General features: G+C 38.3%; 1 protein-coding gene across 2 annotated transcripts in view; it reads left to right on the top strand.

Annotated features, from left to right (window-relative positions):
• The window catches only part of plcd3a (phospholipase C, delta 3a), a 50,285-nt gene that overhangs the window by 22,466 nt on the left and 11,881 nt on the right, over positions 1 to 15,938 (top strand). For both annotated transcript variants that reach the window (XM_036589235.1, XM_036589236.1), the window contains 5 exons: positions 8,120 to 8,348; positions 9,866 to 9,995; positions 11,025 to 11,250; positions 12,607 to 12,808; positions 14,873 to 15,017. In XM_036589235.1, the coding sequence (XP_036445128.1) occupies positions 8,120 to 8,348; positions 9,866 to 9,995; positions 11,025 to 11,250; positions 12,607 to 12,808; positions 14,873 to 15,017 (932 nt within the window). The remainder of the gene's footprint in view (positions 1 to 8,119; positions 8,349 to 9,865; positions 9,996 to 11,024; positions 11,251 to 12,606; positions 12,809 to 14,872; positions 15,018 to 15,938) is intronic.

The following is a 15,938-nucleotide window of genomic DNA, read 5'->3' as shown; positions in this document are numbered from 1 at the left end:
CCCAGTCTCCGCAATAACGACTGTTAGTGCGCCGTGTGTTTGGAGCATAAAGGCAGTCAAAAAACAACATCAGTGGCTTTTTAATTTTCTTCAAATCTTGGCGCTGATGGTTTGGATATGTAGTCTACTCAATGTAATTTATATTATTAGATGATTTGTGTGTTTACTTCTGAAAACTGCTGAGTTAATGCAACTCAATGTCACACATCCCTCTGGCTCTAATCCTTCTATAAACTCCATCTCCCAGAATCCTTTGGGAGATCACGTGCCTGCTGACCCTCCACAGCACTCCAATCATTGTTCTCACTCACCTGAATACTAATCTGGTTCACCTGTTCTTGTTGTCACTTGACTAGAGGTAGTTAGTATAAAGCCCAGGCTTTTAGACTAGTTTCCTTGTGAGGTGTTGTTTCTTCTTGTGAGAACTACTCAGCGGGTTTCCTGACTGCCTTTTGTGATATTCTGACATTCTCTGACTTTGTCTTTTTGCCCTTATGGATCTGGTTGATTGGTTGTTTATGCTTGTCTTTCTTTGTATTTTGACCTTTCTGGATTTGACTATCGCCTGTTCATTGATATTGAGTTTAGCCAAACCTCAAAACAGTAAAGCCTAATTTTTTATTTTTATCATGAGCGTCTGACTGGTTCAGTTTAGCTACACTCAAATATGAGGTAGCATAATGACCGATACCCATCTAGCTAGGCTTTTAATGTCAGCCATTTTTTGTGAGCTAGGTGTCAAAATATTTATTAGGTGATTACAAAAATTCATGGAAAGGGAATTTAAAGGTGTTTTTCAATGTGAAAAATGCATGACAGGCAGACATATTAGGATGCGTTTTAGGAAAGTAAAACTAGAACCAACAACCTTGGGGTTCTCCCCGTTAAAACTGGCCGTTTTCACCCGAACAGGGGAGTGGGTATTTTTAAAAATGTAAACAATGATTAAATACAATCTTATTCAAAAAATTATGGACCCTTTCAGAATTTGGTTATGTAGTTTTTCTGCAGAATGTAGCTCCTTCAAAAGCAAATAGTTTGATGAAAAATCTCATTTTGTCAAACAGTAGTTTAAGAAAGAATAACATTTAGACAGTTTTCCTTTTACACCAAATGTGGTCAATAAAAATGGACAAAGTACAACTATGGACAGAATTCAGGTTTCAAGGCAGCTAAAAAAAACTCAGTTATCCATTCTAAGTTTTGTAGTAAGTTGAGTAGCAGACATCGCACTTAGTTGCTGAACCGGTTGTCATTTCAAAAGGAAGGAGATGAGAATAAAGGTGAACTTGACTTGTGAATCAATTAGTCTTTGTTTGATTCATTAAAAGAATCAGTTCTGTGAAGTGAATCAAACTTGTCATTACTGTTGGCCAACCAGGCCTTAAAACAAAGAAGGACATCTCCTCAGGGTATTGAATGCTTTGACTATGAGCATTGTGGGAAGTGTTGTTTACTTATGAAGCTATTGCAGATTGTCACTGGCCCTCTGCTCTTTATTTGGCCACTGATCAGTGTCGATCACTCTCAGTCTTCGGAGCTGGAATTAGTCTCTGGCTTGCTCAGAGAGCAGAAGAACCTGAATTCCTGCAGAGAGTCTGTCGAGGCTGCCTCACTGGGGCACTGGAATGTTGTGGCACAGATTAGAGCTTTCTCACCCACAGCTTTCAGAAATGTACTGTACTCAGTGGAAAATTCTGAGAAGAACTTTTGGCTTTTATTCTCACAAACTGGTACAGAAAAACATTACGCAAAATTAAACCGTGACTGCATAAACATAATCTCCCACAATCTCACTTTCAGCTGTTTTATCTCTCTCTCTCTCTCTCCCTCTCTTGCTTTCTATCTCTCTCTCTCATACATACAAGCACACACACACTCTTGTGGAATGTCTTTTATTCAAGGGTTGTTTATTGGGTTGAACCAAAACATAAAGCTGGATAATTGAAACATTGAATGCAACTGAATAAAATAGTTGACAGAAAAATATAGACTGTACTGTACTGTGCAGTAATCAGACACCTTCATTTACAACCCCATTACCAAGTTGGGACGCGTGCAAAATGTAAATAAAAAAAATGCAATGATATGCAGATCATTTAAAGCCTATATTTCATTGAAAATAGTACAAAGACAACATATCAAATGTTGAAACTGAGAAATTGTTTTTTTGAAAAATATTTGCCCATTTTTAATTTGATTCCAACAACACGTTCAAGTTGGGACGGGGGCAACAAAAGGCTGGTAAAGTTGTGTAATGCTAAAAAAAAAAACCTGGTGGTTGATTGGCAACAGTAACATGACTGGCTATAAAAAGAGCATCTCAGAGAGGCTGAGTCTTTCAGAAGTAAAGATGAGGAGGGGTTCACCACTCTGTGAAAGACTGCATGATCAAATAGTGCAACAATTCAGGAATATTGTTTCTCACCATAAAATAGCAAAGAATTTTTGCTTTTCATTCACGGTACATAATATCATTAAAAGATTCAGAGAATCTCGAGATCTGCCATCCAGATGACGTCTTTTTCAGGGAAGGCCTTGCTTATTTCAGCAAGACAATGTAAAACCACATTCTGCATATTTTACAACAGCATGGCTCTGTATTAAAAGAGTGCAGCTGCTAAACTGGCCTGCCTGCAGTCCAGACCTGTCACCACTGAAAACATTTGGCGCATTATGAAATAAAAAATATGACAAAGGAGACCCTGAACTGTTGAGCCGTCGAAATCCTATATCAAACAAGAATGGGAAAATATTTCACTTTCAAAACTACAGCAGTGTCTCCTCAGTTCCAAAATGCTTACAGAGTGTTGTTAAAAGAAGAGGTGATGAAACACAGTGGTAAACATGCCCCGTCCCAACTTTTTTGGAACATGTTGCTGCCATCAAATTCAAAATGGGCATATATTTTTCAAAAAAACAATAAAATTTTGCAGTTTCAACACTTAAAATGTTGTCTGTATTATTTTCAATGACATATAGGGTTTAAATGATTTGCACATAATTGCATTTTGCTTTTCTTTACATTTTGCACAATGTCCCAACTTTTTGGAAATGGGGTTGTACTTTTATCACCATGAAAATGACCATTAAGTACAAATTATTTATTTTTGAGGAGATATTTTTAAAGAGATAAGCTATAAGATAATCCACTTCCATAAGGAGGGAAAAAGTAAAAGGAAAATAAGTGAAAAAACTATTAATAGAAGAAAATTTGAACAGTGGTGGGACTACTTGGAGAAGATGCAGAAAATGCAACCAACTTCTAAGACTGAAACATTTAATATAATATTTAGTTGTTGAGGCTTCTATGTAATTGTCTGTTTAATATGTTTTCTGCTTTTTTCCTGATGCTGAAAAATGAATAACTTATATTTAGTTTGTGGTTAAGTGTGGTTCCTGATCTTTACACAGTAATTTCTGTGCATATAGCAAAACACATGTTGGTTATGACGGAGATTTTGAATAAATATTCCCTTAATCAGTAATCAAATAGATTAGATGTTGTAATCAATAACCAAATAGGAAGTCTTGCCCAACAGAGAATATTAATTCTCTCACAAGGGGTCAGCCTTAGTCTGTCTGCATAGAAGATTCTAGACACTGGAAAGCCCCTGGCTTCACAGAGAGGCTTGTGTGTACCTACTGACCCAGTGAAGAGAGGGGCAAGTTGACCTTGATAGGTAGAGCAGACTGGTAAAAACCTATTTAAACCAGTTCTTAAGAGTGAGCTCATCGTCTGATGGCCAAATTGATGGACGAAGAGATGCACCTATTAGAGAATGAGCTAATATCAAAATTTGAGAAGTAAGGTGGGGGGATATCAAATTACCAATAAATGGTATATAAACTGTTGGTTGGAACACTGTATTTGCGCAGTTGGGTCTCTCGAGACCCTGTGCCACCTGTTGCTGAAATAAAGAAGAAGTCTTTGTCCCTCTTCAATGAACTCAGCGTCTGAAGACTCTTTCCTTTTTGACATCTTTTGAGAACTTAGACTTAAAACAGTTATAAGTGAAAGTGTTTAGCCAGTATTAAAAGACTTCTTTTTATTCATAATATTATGTTGGAGGCCTAGGGTTGAAGGGGATAGCCCTTGGTCCTGACAGTTATCAGCGCCAGCAAAGGATACAACGTATTATTACTCAAACAATGCTCTAGAAAACATTTCCCAAACTGGATAAACTCAGGTCGGAATGCATGGAAACATACAAGAAAATTAGTCCCGAATTCAAGAGAATTTTTTAAATGAGCCCTGTACAGCTAAGGTATTTTTTTCCAAGCTCGAAAAATAAAGAATGTTCTTAATCCAGTGAGTGTGGGTAGGGGGGTTACCCAATTTCGGTTCATGTGGAATGTCTTTTTGCTCAGATAATCCCCTTTCTACCACCATAGTTAATCTTCAAGGATTTAAGAGTTTTATGGTTTAATGGGTCCATACAATGGAAAACTGAATTTCCCACACTTTTTTTAATACTGAGAGTTTGATGTAGCGTGTCAACACTGCTTCATAACATACTGTCCATACAGTCTATCTATACAAACTAAGCTTCAAAAACAGTCTTGCATTCACAAATCGTCACATGTACATATATCCATGTATTCATTTTACAGCACAACCTACAGGAGCCAAGCCCTGCCCATTCATGCCAACACTATAAAAAGTGTTTCAGGGCAGCCAGTCCAAACAGAGATCATTTACACACACACACACACACACAGACACACACACACACACACACACACACACACACACACACACATATATATAAAAATCAGTTTTAAATTCAAAGTAATAACACAGATATTACACAATCATCTACAGCCATGTTTATCATTCTGGACACATCTAATTTTTTTCATCATTTCCTAGAAGTTGTAGGGTACTAGCATCATATTCCAATCATTTTACATATGTGTATATGGCCAGTTTGTTTTTTAGATTATTGAAAACATTGATTCCACGCTTTTGAATAGTAGTGTGCACTTTTCAACAGACACACAAGCTCAGGCCTCTCTAAACTTAAGGCAGTACTTCTTTAACTCTCCTGGCAACACAACACACCCAGTGAGCATGCTCAGGAATGACGCTGTCACATAGCCTCCATGTGCAGTTCTAATTATAATGCATTGCATTTATGTAGTCCTTTGGGAATTCATGTGAAACGAGGTCAGTTCCGACGCAGTTATGACTCATCGCAAAATACTATTTAGGTGACATGCAGTGTTAATTTCATGTCTCAACACATGGAAAAGAGATGCTGATTTAGCACAGGTCTGACCAGATCCGACAAGACTGTCCTGACAGCTTTTAATAAGCCAGCGCTACTTGACAGCTGTGGAGCAGAGCATTGACCTTTTAAAGTCTCAGCAGAAGTCAGCCGTGGCATCTTTGGCCTTTTTCTGTTGTCACTGTATATGAATCTTTGGAAATGTACACAGTTTTTCCTCAAATTTACACAAATTTACCCCAAACATAGTTGATTGGCAAAGACATCTTTCATGTTTGATTCTTTAGTTGTGCACCAGAGCTAAGGCTAATTTAGCTAACACTTAATAGCCTTTTATATGAGCACTGTAAACGGCATGCCTAAATCATCCCACACTTCCCTCAAACTATGTTCAGTTATTAAATAATCCCAAATAGACTTCCTTATGTTGTTTCTGACACTGTATGATATGCTGCTATCTCTATACATGGATATAAGTGTGGATAAAATTCAGACGGCTACTACTGCTGTTTCTTAGCGACGCCACATACTTTTGTCCGTGTGTATAGATAACAGTATCTCATACGGTGTCTGAAACCACATAAAACTGTCTATTTGAAATTACTTAACAACGTGCTGTTGTTTGTGGCAAGTGTGTGATGATTTTCGCATGCAGTCTGCACAATGCTAGCTTCTATTTCTTATTACGTGCTAGTTACATTAGCCCCATAGCTTCAGTGCAAAACAGACACTAAACATGTCTTGACTGATCACCCAGTTAGCAAAATTTGTCTGGCTCACTTGTGGGCCACATTCTTGGTTTGTTCTGGCCCAGTATATGGCTGGGTCCTTGGCTCAGATCTGGCCCACACACTGTGAAGTTAGTAGAACTAAAAGATATGGCCCAAATCTGGTTCCAATCTGGCCCAACTACACTGTTGGTCCACAACATTCATGCCAGAGTTGTCCCACAAATGTAGACACGAGGCAGAACGGTATGAAGATGCCCGGGATCTGGCCCTATTCCCGATAGACAACCAACACTCACATAGGAAAGTAAGAATCGGCCCAAAACTATCTGCTATCTCAGCAGCTATATTTGGAGTAATGAGGAACCTGTTTGAATTATATTTTTGGCCAAATTATCACTTCACCGAGGGCTTCCTCACTGGACAGCGGGTGTAGCTCAGGGATCTGTAGGACTCAGACACCTGTGGAGCAGAGACTGTGGCCTCTGTGCAGAGAGCTTTGCAGAAGCGTGCTAAGGGCATGGCAGGCACAGTTGGCACCTCATTCAGCCACAGGCTGCAGCTGCCAAAGCACGCGCCTGCTCTTAGTATTAACACCCACTAACTCTTATGGGACGACAAGCATGCATGCTATTGTCAGCTGATTGTCCATCCCTTTGAATTACTTTAAATACAGCAGTTAATCGCTTGAATGTAATCTTCTGGCTTTTCAGCAGGCAGTATTTAATACATCAGGAAAACTCTGCCTTTCTGCCTTTTCTACCAGTTTCTATCACATGCAGTTCTGACACAGGATGTCATCTATAATTATTGCTTTAAGGTGGGATGAAAATCATCTGTGTGTGTGTGTCCTTACATGTGAAGTCCTTCTAAAGCACCCACAGTTCAAAGAGCTCATTGTTACAGAACACTGCTGTCTTGTCAACCTAAGCCATCTGATAAAGCATCTCCTCCTACACTAACTGGAAATCAGCCTCATCAACCATGAACTGAATCACTTTACAGCACCGCAGCGGTTTGGAACAGATTCATATGCTCCTTTAAAGTCTACCTAAAATAAAAAAGGGCCTTTTTACCTAGTTAGTTTATGCCCTGGTCATATTAAGCATGTTCCATCTCCTCATTCCATTTAATTTTTCCATAATCCTCCATGAAAGTGCAATGACTTTCACCATCATGCGCCAGCAGGCTAGGAAAAATAATATTAACCAATAATATCATATTTCACCTCCCCCTTCCACAACCCCTGACAGTTTGGAAGGACAGTGCGCTGTGATTTTCCCATTCACATTGACTTTAGGCATCTCAGGACAAACAGGGCCTCATGGTCCACTCAGACGCTGCTGAACAGGGCTGGTAGGATATGAGCCTTGAGGAAAACGAGATTTCTAATATATATATAGAGACACTCTGTGTTTCAGAAGTTCTGTAATTAAAGTGCTTCACTGATTCACTCTTTAAATGTGCCTTTCTGGGAAAACTGTAAATTTTTCCTCTGTCAAATTTTACAAGATTACCAGAAACTAAGACTCATCACACACACACACACACAAACACACACACACACACACACACACACACACACACACACACACACACATGCACAGTGACATAATGACAATTCCTCTCTCTCCACCAGAGTTGCTTTCTTTAAGTTCAAGTTAATTCAATTCAGATCAATTCAGTGCTCCCTCCTCTGTTCATTGTCTTACCACATCTCTAGTACAGCTGGGCAGTATGACAATATTTATTGTTATCCTGATAAATTACATCTCAATATGTCACAGTATATATGGTGGATATCATCATTGCTTCTAGAACAGAGACTGACTGTAATTCAGTACAAAGTGAGCATGATTAGTCCTGTTTTATTGGAATTAGTGCAGTGCAGTATGTGAAATGCTGAATGAAAATCATTTTTACTAAAAGTTTTTGATAGTATTTTTATAAATATGATAAGTTTGTCCATTCCGACTTATCAGATGTCAGAAAAAAATTAATATTGACATATCATGTATCGTGATATTATATTTTTGCTAATCGCCCAGCTCTAATTATTATTAATTATTATATATCATTGTCAGATAATTCCTTCTACCTTCTCTCTCTCTCTCTCTCTCTTTCTCTTTCTCTCTGTCTCTCTCTCTCTCTCTCTCTCAGTCTGTGTGACGGAGGTGGAGTGTGTAAGGGAAGGCTGTCAGTCGGAGTGTTTGCGGCGGGTGGCCGACTCAGTTCCCGAGGCTCACTGTTTTACTCTGGTGTTCCGCGGAGGGAGGAAGAGCCTGGACTTGTGCTGCTTGTCTCAGGAGGAGGCGCAATGCTGGGTCCGCGGCATCCGCACGCTCAAAGACCGCGTGTCCAACATGAGCCAGAAAGAAAAACTTGACCAATATCCTTTTGTCATACCAGTACACTGACGTTCTGTGGGTCAGTGACCTGCAGGCTCATGTATTGTTCACTTGCACTGTTTTACAGTTCATCAGTATTGCTAATTATTCTTGAACAAATTAAGTTTTTGTTTATTTTTTTTTAATTTTGTTTAACTTTCTTCAGTGTGGAATACAGGCTGGTTTGTGAAATTACCCATACCTCCTTGTATCCTGAGGGCCTGTATGTGGGCCCACACTTCAGTTCCTCCCTGTGATAACTTAAAAAACTTACCTATTAGTTTCATAGTAGTTACTGAATAATAAGTCTTAAAGCTGCACTATGTAAGATTTTTTTTTTGTTAAAATGTAAAGAATTAGCATTATTGAGTCAGAAGAAAAAAGAAAATATGCTGTGCATGTGCTGTTGCGAGTCACCCTACAAAGCCTGAAATAACGATGTAAAAGTCAGAGGCGTAGTGTCGAAGTTTTACATATGTCTTTATGTACTGACATCACATACAGGCTCAAAAAGAAGGTCTAACTCAAAGTTTAGGTCTCAAATACAAAATTATTTCAGCATTATGCTGGTGAAGATATGATGACAATGGTAAATAATTGAAGACACGTCCTTCAAGTTCTCACGTCCTGAGTTCTGTTGGAAGTTCTTTTTTAGTGCACTCACAAGCATAATTGATGTTACAAAATGTTGTTTTGCACGTTGTGTGTAGTTATTGAATAGGGTTTCAGGTTTTAATGTTGGAACAAACAGAACAGGATCAGGGGTTTATAAAAGTGCTTTGCAGTGATTTTCTTTCACATGAACACGTATGAAGATGGACCAGTGTGGTATAATAAAGTCATAAGTTTTGGTTTGATAACAGTTACCACAGCAGTAGGTAGTTATAAAGCCACCCATGAAGCATTGCAGTTGCATTGTTGTCAGAGAGCAAGAGAAAGAGAGAGAGAGAGAGAGTGAGAGACTGTAATTATAGGTGAAAACCTGATATTCAGTGTAATCCCCAGTACCACATACCACATACTGTAAGCAGTGGAAAAACTTAACTCTCTCTCTCTTTTTGTGTTTGGTTGTGTTTATTAAAATAGTATTATTTTTTGTTTTGAACTATGTAGAAAATGTCCAATATAAGTAGAAAGCATGCTACTGTAAAAATCTAATGGATACCGGATTTATTACTGTGCAGAAGTCTTTGGCAGCTAAGAAAATGACATGTACTTTACATACTGGGCTGTATGTACTTTAATTCAAATTTTAATATTGTTGTTATCTTACTTATTGTGAAAAGATTTGCTTAAACAAAAAGAATCTTTATATATTTAGCTATATTTACATTGATTTGTATTCATTCTAATGAAGTACAGTGTATTTAATGGTTAAACACACATTCACCACTGAGACAAACAGTTTTTGTGTGTGTGTGTGTGTGTGTGTGTGTGTGTGTGTGTGTGTGTGTGTGTGTGTGTGTGTGTGGAATGTGGAATTTAAGCTGGGTTTTGTTTTGTCCTTAACTATGGTCACTTGGATCAGAAGCTATCTAAGACACGCAGATCTGAACCAGGATGGGAAAATGAGTTACGACGAGATCAAACGGCTGCTCCAGATGATCAACATAGACTTGAATGAACAGTACGCCCGCACACTCTTTAAGGTCTGTGTGTGTGTGTGTGTGTGTGTGTGTGTGTGTGTGTGTGTTGCTCCATATGTTCAGTTGTTATTATTGAATGTCGTGTTGGGTTTCTGTTGGAATGTCTATCTGCCGTCTGTCTTCAATTACTGGAAGTATTAGATCTCTCTCTCCCTCTCTCTCTCTCTCTCTCTCTCTCGCTCAGTCTCGCTCAGTCTCATTTCTTTCTCTCTGTCTATCTCTCTCTGTCTCTATATATCTTTCGTTTTGTCTCTGTTTCTTTATATATTTTTTATTCTCTTTCCTTTCTTTCTTTCTTTCTTCCTTTCTTTCTTTCATTTTTCTCTCTTTTCTCTCATTCCTTTCTCTCTGCCTCTCTGCTTTCTTTATTTCATTTATTTCTTTGTCTCTCTAGCTCTGTCTCTTGATTTCTGTTTTCTTTCTTTTTATCTCTCTCTTTTTCTTTCTTTCTTTCTTTCTTTCTTTGCTTATTTATTTATTTCTCTTCTCTCTCTCTGTCTCTCTTTTCTCTCATTCCTTTCTTTTTTTCCTCTTCTCTTTCTTTGTCTTTCTACCTCTGTGTCTCCGTTTTCTCTCTCTCTCTCTCTCTCTCTCTCTCTCGTACAAGTAAGCTCCTGGCATCAGTTCTTCTTATTAGAGTTGCTCTGCTCTCTGTATCATGTAACATTTTCTCCGGCTGCAGAACAGTTTTCAGCGAGTGTGATCTGTGTGCTCGTACTTTATAGATTCCAGAGTTGTCATGCTTAAAACTTGTATCTCGTTTTTATGTCATTTTGTAACTTCTTTATCATATTAAAATGCCAGGATGAACGGACCAGTAGAAATGGTCCAAAATGACTTTAATCTGTCATGAAATTTCCTGATGCACTGAATCATTTTTTAAATCATACATGAATCAAATCGATACAAGGTCACAGATTTACACCAGTGATCATTACCACACCACTGTGCTGTGTTTGTGAATACTCAGTGTCTTTTGGTCACTCCTTTTCCCCCTCCCTCTTTCGCTCCCTTTCTCTCTCTGACCTGTAGAAGTGTGACCGGTCATGTGACGGTCGTCTGGACCATGTGGAGATTGAGGAGTTCTGTCGGGAGCTGCTGCGGCGGCCGGAGCTGGATGCTGTGTTCCGGCATTACTCCAGTAACGGCTGTGTTCTCTCCACCTTGGAGCTGAGGGACTTCCTGGGCGACCAGGGCGAGGACGCTTCACTAGGCCACGCCCAGAAACTCATCCTTACCTATGAGCTCAACGACTGGGGTACACACGCACACACACACACACACACACACACACACACACTCACACAAACACAAGTTTCTATATGTAATAATAATAATTCTCATACATATTGTGGGCTACATGTATGTGAGTATCATATTTAATAATCAAACACACACACACATACACACACTTTCTAAACAGCTTATACTTCTGGGTCATGGGGGAGCTGGAGCCTATACCAGCAGCCAGTGGGTGGAAGGCAGAATATACCCTGGACAGGTTGCCAGTTGGACTTAAAAAGCTATTTATCTTGTTTATTTGCTCAGAAAACCACTAATATTACAAATAGCATTAATACCATTTCCAGATGTTTCCTCAAAGCAGCGCTGTATTATTTTGTAGTTATCAAACCCTCTCTCGTACTAGGGGGTTTACTGTGTTTATGTTTATTTGAATTTATTCTAATGGTAGTTAATCTTGTCAAGATTAATGTTTTTAAATAATGTGCTCTATAATGATGTGACTGATATTGTCACGCACATCATAGTTATAAATGTCTCAGAGGACAGCACTTACTTACCCTTAATCACTTTGGACGCTTTAAACATGCCCCTACTTTTATAACTAAATCCTCACTTTCTTGCTATGCAGTGCTTTACAGTGGTTCTTCTCATAGACTTCATGGCTTTCACCTTCGGTTACTACCTTGAGTACCCTTACTACTCTGAATGCAGGAAGATAAACAACTCTTATGTGCAGTAGCAAAGCTCCTGAGGACTTTTGAGGAATCTGGTGGAGTCAGGGATGTGGAAAGCAGCAGCACCCCCAGATTTCAGGACTGTTTAACTGCAGCTGCTAAAAATAAAATAAAAAAAAGGTGTGAACATTAAAATAATTTAAACGTAGTGAAGGGTTAAGTTAGCGATGTATTGTTGTTAGAGTGAGCCCAATGGCTTCCCTCGACAACTGTTGGCCACTTCGGGTGCGCATTGTTAAAACACAAGCAGATTACGGTGCAAAGAAGGAACGCGTTTGCAGTTACATGCTGAACCCCAAAGCAGCCTAATATTGTTTTTAACTGTTTTTGAAAATCATTTAATGTAATAATGCCCTGCGCTTCAAATACATTTGTTTTTTTTAATCAGCCATCACATCTCCTGCTCTGTTTAAAGTAAGTTATCAAAAACATTTTCTAATGACAGAAGGCAAATCATTTTACATGAAGTCAACATTGATATCACATATATGCTGCTTAAAATTTCAGCAGCTCAAACTTAAACAGCCTTCCCGTGTCTCTGGGTAGAGCTGCATGTTACGAGTTGCTCTGTAACAGTGAGTTGAAGTGTTTTGATTGATTTTGTTTGTTAATTGTACTCATGTTGTCTCGTTCAGCCCAGAAAAACCTGTTCATGACTCAGAACGGCTTCACCATGTACATGCTGTCCCGGGAGAACGACCTATTTAATCCAGATCACACATGCGTACATCAGGACATGAGCCGGCCGCTTGCCCACTACTACATCTCCTCATCACACAACACCTACCTCACTAAAGACCAGGTCACCAGCGACAGCAGCACCGAGCCCTACATCAGGTACCTACAGTACACACATACACAATACACCCGTGCTTCACTAAGGGAATTTTGGCCTTTAGTTTTTCCCTTTACTTAGGTGAGCTGCATAAAATCTCACCAGGAAAATGTTTAAGTGGGAAGTGTAAAAAAAGATGAGTTAAATTGAGTTATGGGCCCTCAATTTAAGTTTCATAATTAGGCACTGTCAGAAAAAAACTTTCGTAAATAAAAGTCAAAGTGTATGGAGTCAAAGTCAATTTAACAATAAAACTGCAATGGAATGTGGTACAATTCTCTTCCCTACTTGTGGGTACTACAAGGACGTGACAGGTACCACCCCAGTGACAGTTTATAAATTAGGGCTGGGCGATAAGACAAAAATATAATATTGTGATGCTTCTAGAAATTTTCACGATACGAGATATTTATTCTTCCTGACATCTGATCAGTTGGAAATATACAGAAAAGAACCAGTAGTGCTACATTTTACAAAACACTACCAAAACAGTGAGAACAATTATTTTTATTCAATATTGCACTAAATCCAGTTAAACAGGGCTTATTTTGCTGTCTTCATAATGAAACATGCAGTTGGTCAGTGTTCTACGAGCACTGACGATATGCAGGATAAGTTTAGAAAAGCATATTATATATTGTGAAATCATTTATCCCGATAATAATATATATTGTCATATCGCTCAGCTCTAAGATACATGTTAATTTTATGCACCAACAACAGAACCAAGCCTTAAAGCTAATGTAGCTGACAAGTAATGTAAATGTTCACCAAACACTCTTAATAAAGATGGTTCTTCAGTGGTTCTTTGGTAAAGACAATGGTTCTATATAGAACCATGAACACTCAAAGAACCTTTTGCATGATTAAAGGGTTGTTTGCATCACAAAATGGTTCAGATTGTTGGAGAGTCTGTATATGGTTCTATGTAGAACCTTTTTGAAAAGGGTTCCATGTAGCACTGAAAAGGGTTCTGCTATTGTTACGATGTCAAGCTTGTTACAATAGAAGAAACATTTTTGGTGCTATAAAGAACCCTTTTCAAAAAGGTTCTTTAAAGAACCATCTACAGCACATTCTCTATCAATGTGAACAACCCTTTCCAACAACAGCACCAAGCCTTACAGCTAGCTGTTAGCTAGTGGCAGACAAGCAATAACCTGTACACCTCACACTCTGAAGAAAGGTGGTTCTTCAAAGGTTCTTTAGTAAAGAAAATGGTTCTATATAGAACCATGAACACTTAAAGAACCCTTTGCATAATTAAATAGCACCAAAAAGGGTTCTTCACTTGTAACTGACATTGTAAGAACAAAAGAACCCTTTTTGGTGCTATATAGAGCCCTTTTCAAAAAGCTTCTATATAGAACCATCTATAGCACATTCTCCATCAATTTGAAGAACAGTTTCACAATGCAGAGAACACTTAAATCACTTTGAGTGTTCATGGTCTAGATAGGCCCATTTTTTTACTAAAGAACCCTTGAAGAATCCATCATTTTTAGTTTGTGCCTGTTAACATTGTGCAGACTGTTTGTTTAGATCTTCACATTATTTTATCAAAACCATGCCAAGTCGATAATCAGTGTCAAGCTCAACTTAAAGTTATGAGGTAAGTTGTAACACAGCGTTGAAAGTTAACTTTACCTGAGGACTCTGGAGTTCACCTCATTCAAACATGTTAATTTAGTCAAAAGTTCTAAGTCATTTTCAGTTCAGTGTAAACATGTAGAACCCCACTAGCTGCGACTCTTTCCATTAAACAGTCCCACCAGGCATTTTTGGGCTCTCAATTATGGATGGCTGAGACATTGCCACGGTTCCGATCTCCTGATGTGAACACTTAGATGGTTGTGCCACTCACTGCCCCTTACATTTTCCAAAGTTTAATACTCTGTAAAATAATATTTGTTGTTTTAACTTTGAACAGTGATGTTCAAAGTTAAAACATGATTTTGTCTGTACTTTTGTCTATTTTTAAAGATAACAGTATTGCTGTTCTGTAAGCTTCCAGTAGTTGTTATTAACATTAGCCAACTTCAGACACAAAACGTGTTTGTGTTCAGGGCTCTGAATCAGGGCTGCCGCTGTGTGGAGCTGGATTGTTGGGACGGAGATAAAGGAGAGCCTGTAATCTATCATGGACACACGCTCACCTCTAAAGTCCCCTTCAAGGAGGTCATCGAAACCATCGCTCAGTACGCCTTCAAGGTGAGAACACACATAAGCACACTTTCTTGAGGAGCTAGACTTTTAATTTGGGTCATAAATGTCAAAACTCCATCAAAAACTAGGAAGAAACATCTCTGGTAATATTAATTTCTGCTAGCACCCTCATGGGATTCTAGTAGTATGTTAGTGCTAAGCTAACGCTGATTCACATGAACATTTCTAGGTTGAATGCGGAAACTTTGAAACTCATAAAAGATATTCTATGTTTTATTTGACGCATGTAACAGACATTAACATATTATAACTGTCCGAGAAAAAAATTACATTCCAATGGTGAGGAGAAGGAAAAAACTTGACTTCAATGTAAAAAAAAAAATATTCCAAGCAATTTTGCATCATTTCTGTTGGTCCATTCATCATGAAATTGGCACGATGTGAAGTGCTGCTGCTGTTTTCCAAATTATGTATAAAATAAGGACAAAAAACGGAGATACAATGTTTTGTTCCGACATCAACGTTGTATTTATCCTTGAATCCTTGCACATTGTAAGGTTTACAGGTATGACTGTGTGTGTATGTGCGTGTGTGTATATGAGTGAGTGATGATAAGAATGCATGTTTTGTTTTATTTTATTTTATTTTATAATTTTTTGATTTACTACATGTAAATCTCTGTCTGGTACTGTGCCCTGTGAGCTCCTGTAACCAAAACCAAATTCCTTGTATGTGTCAGCATACCTGGCTAATAAAGCTTGATTCTGATTCTGATTCTAAAGTCCTAACCAATGGGATGCTAACTTTGCTGTATCAACATAGATACCACAGAAAAAAAAATTATTAGATATTTTTTCCATGGACATTTTAAGAATTTTGTTACCAACCAAAACTTAACAGTGACAGAAGAGCATTATTAAGTGTGTTACTTACACTTATTAAGTGTATTACTTATGAAGAGTATTA

The sequence above is a fragment of the Colossoma macropomum genome, unplaced genomic scaffold, assembly GCF_904425465.1.
Source record: "Colossoma macropomum unplaced genomic scaffold, Colossoma_macropomum, whole genome shotgun sequence".
Taxonomy (NCBI): domain Eukaryota; kingdom Metazoa; phylum Chordata; class Actinopteri; order Characiformes; family Serrasalmidae; genus Colossoma; species Colossoma macropomum.
Note: the sequence above shows the minus strand (reverse complement) of the source record. Positions and strands in the feature narration are given on the sequence as shown.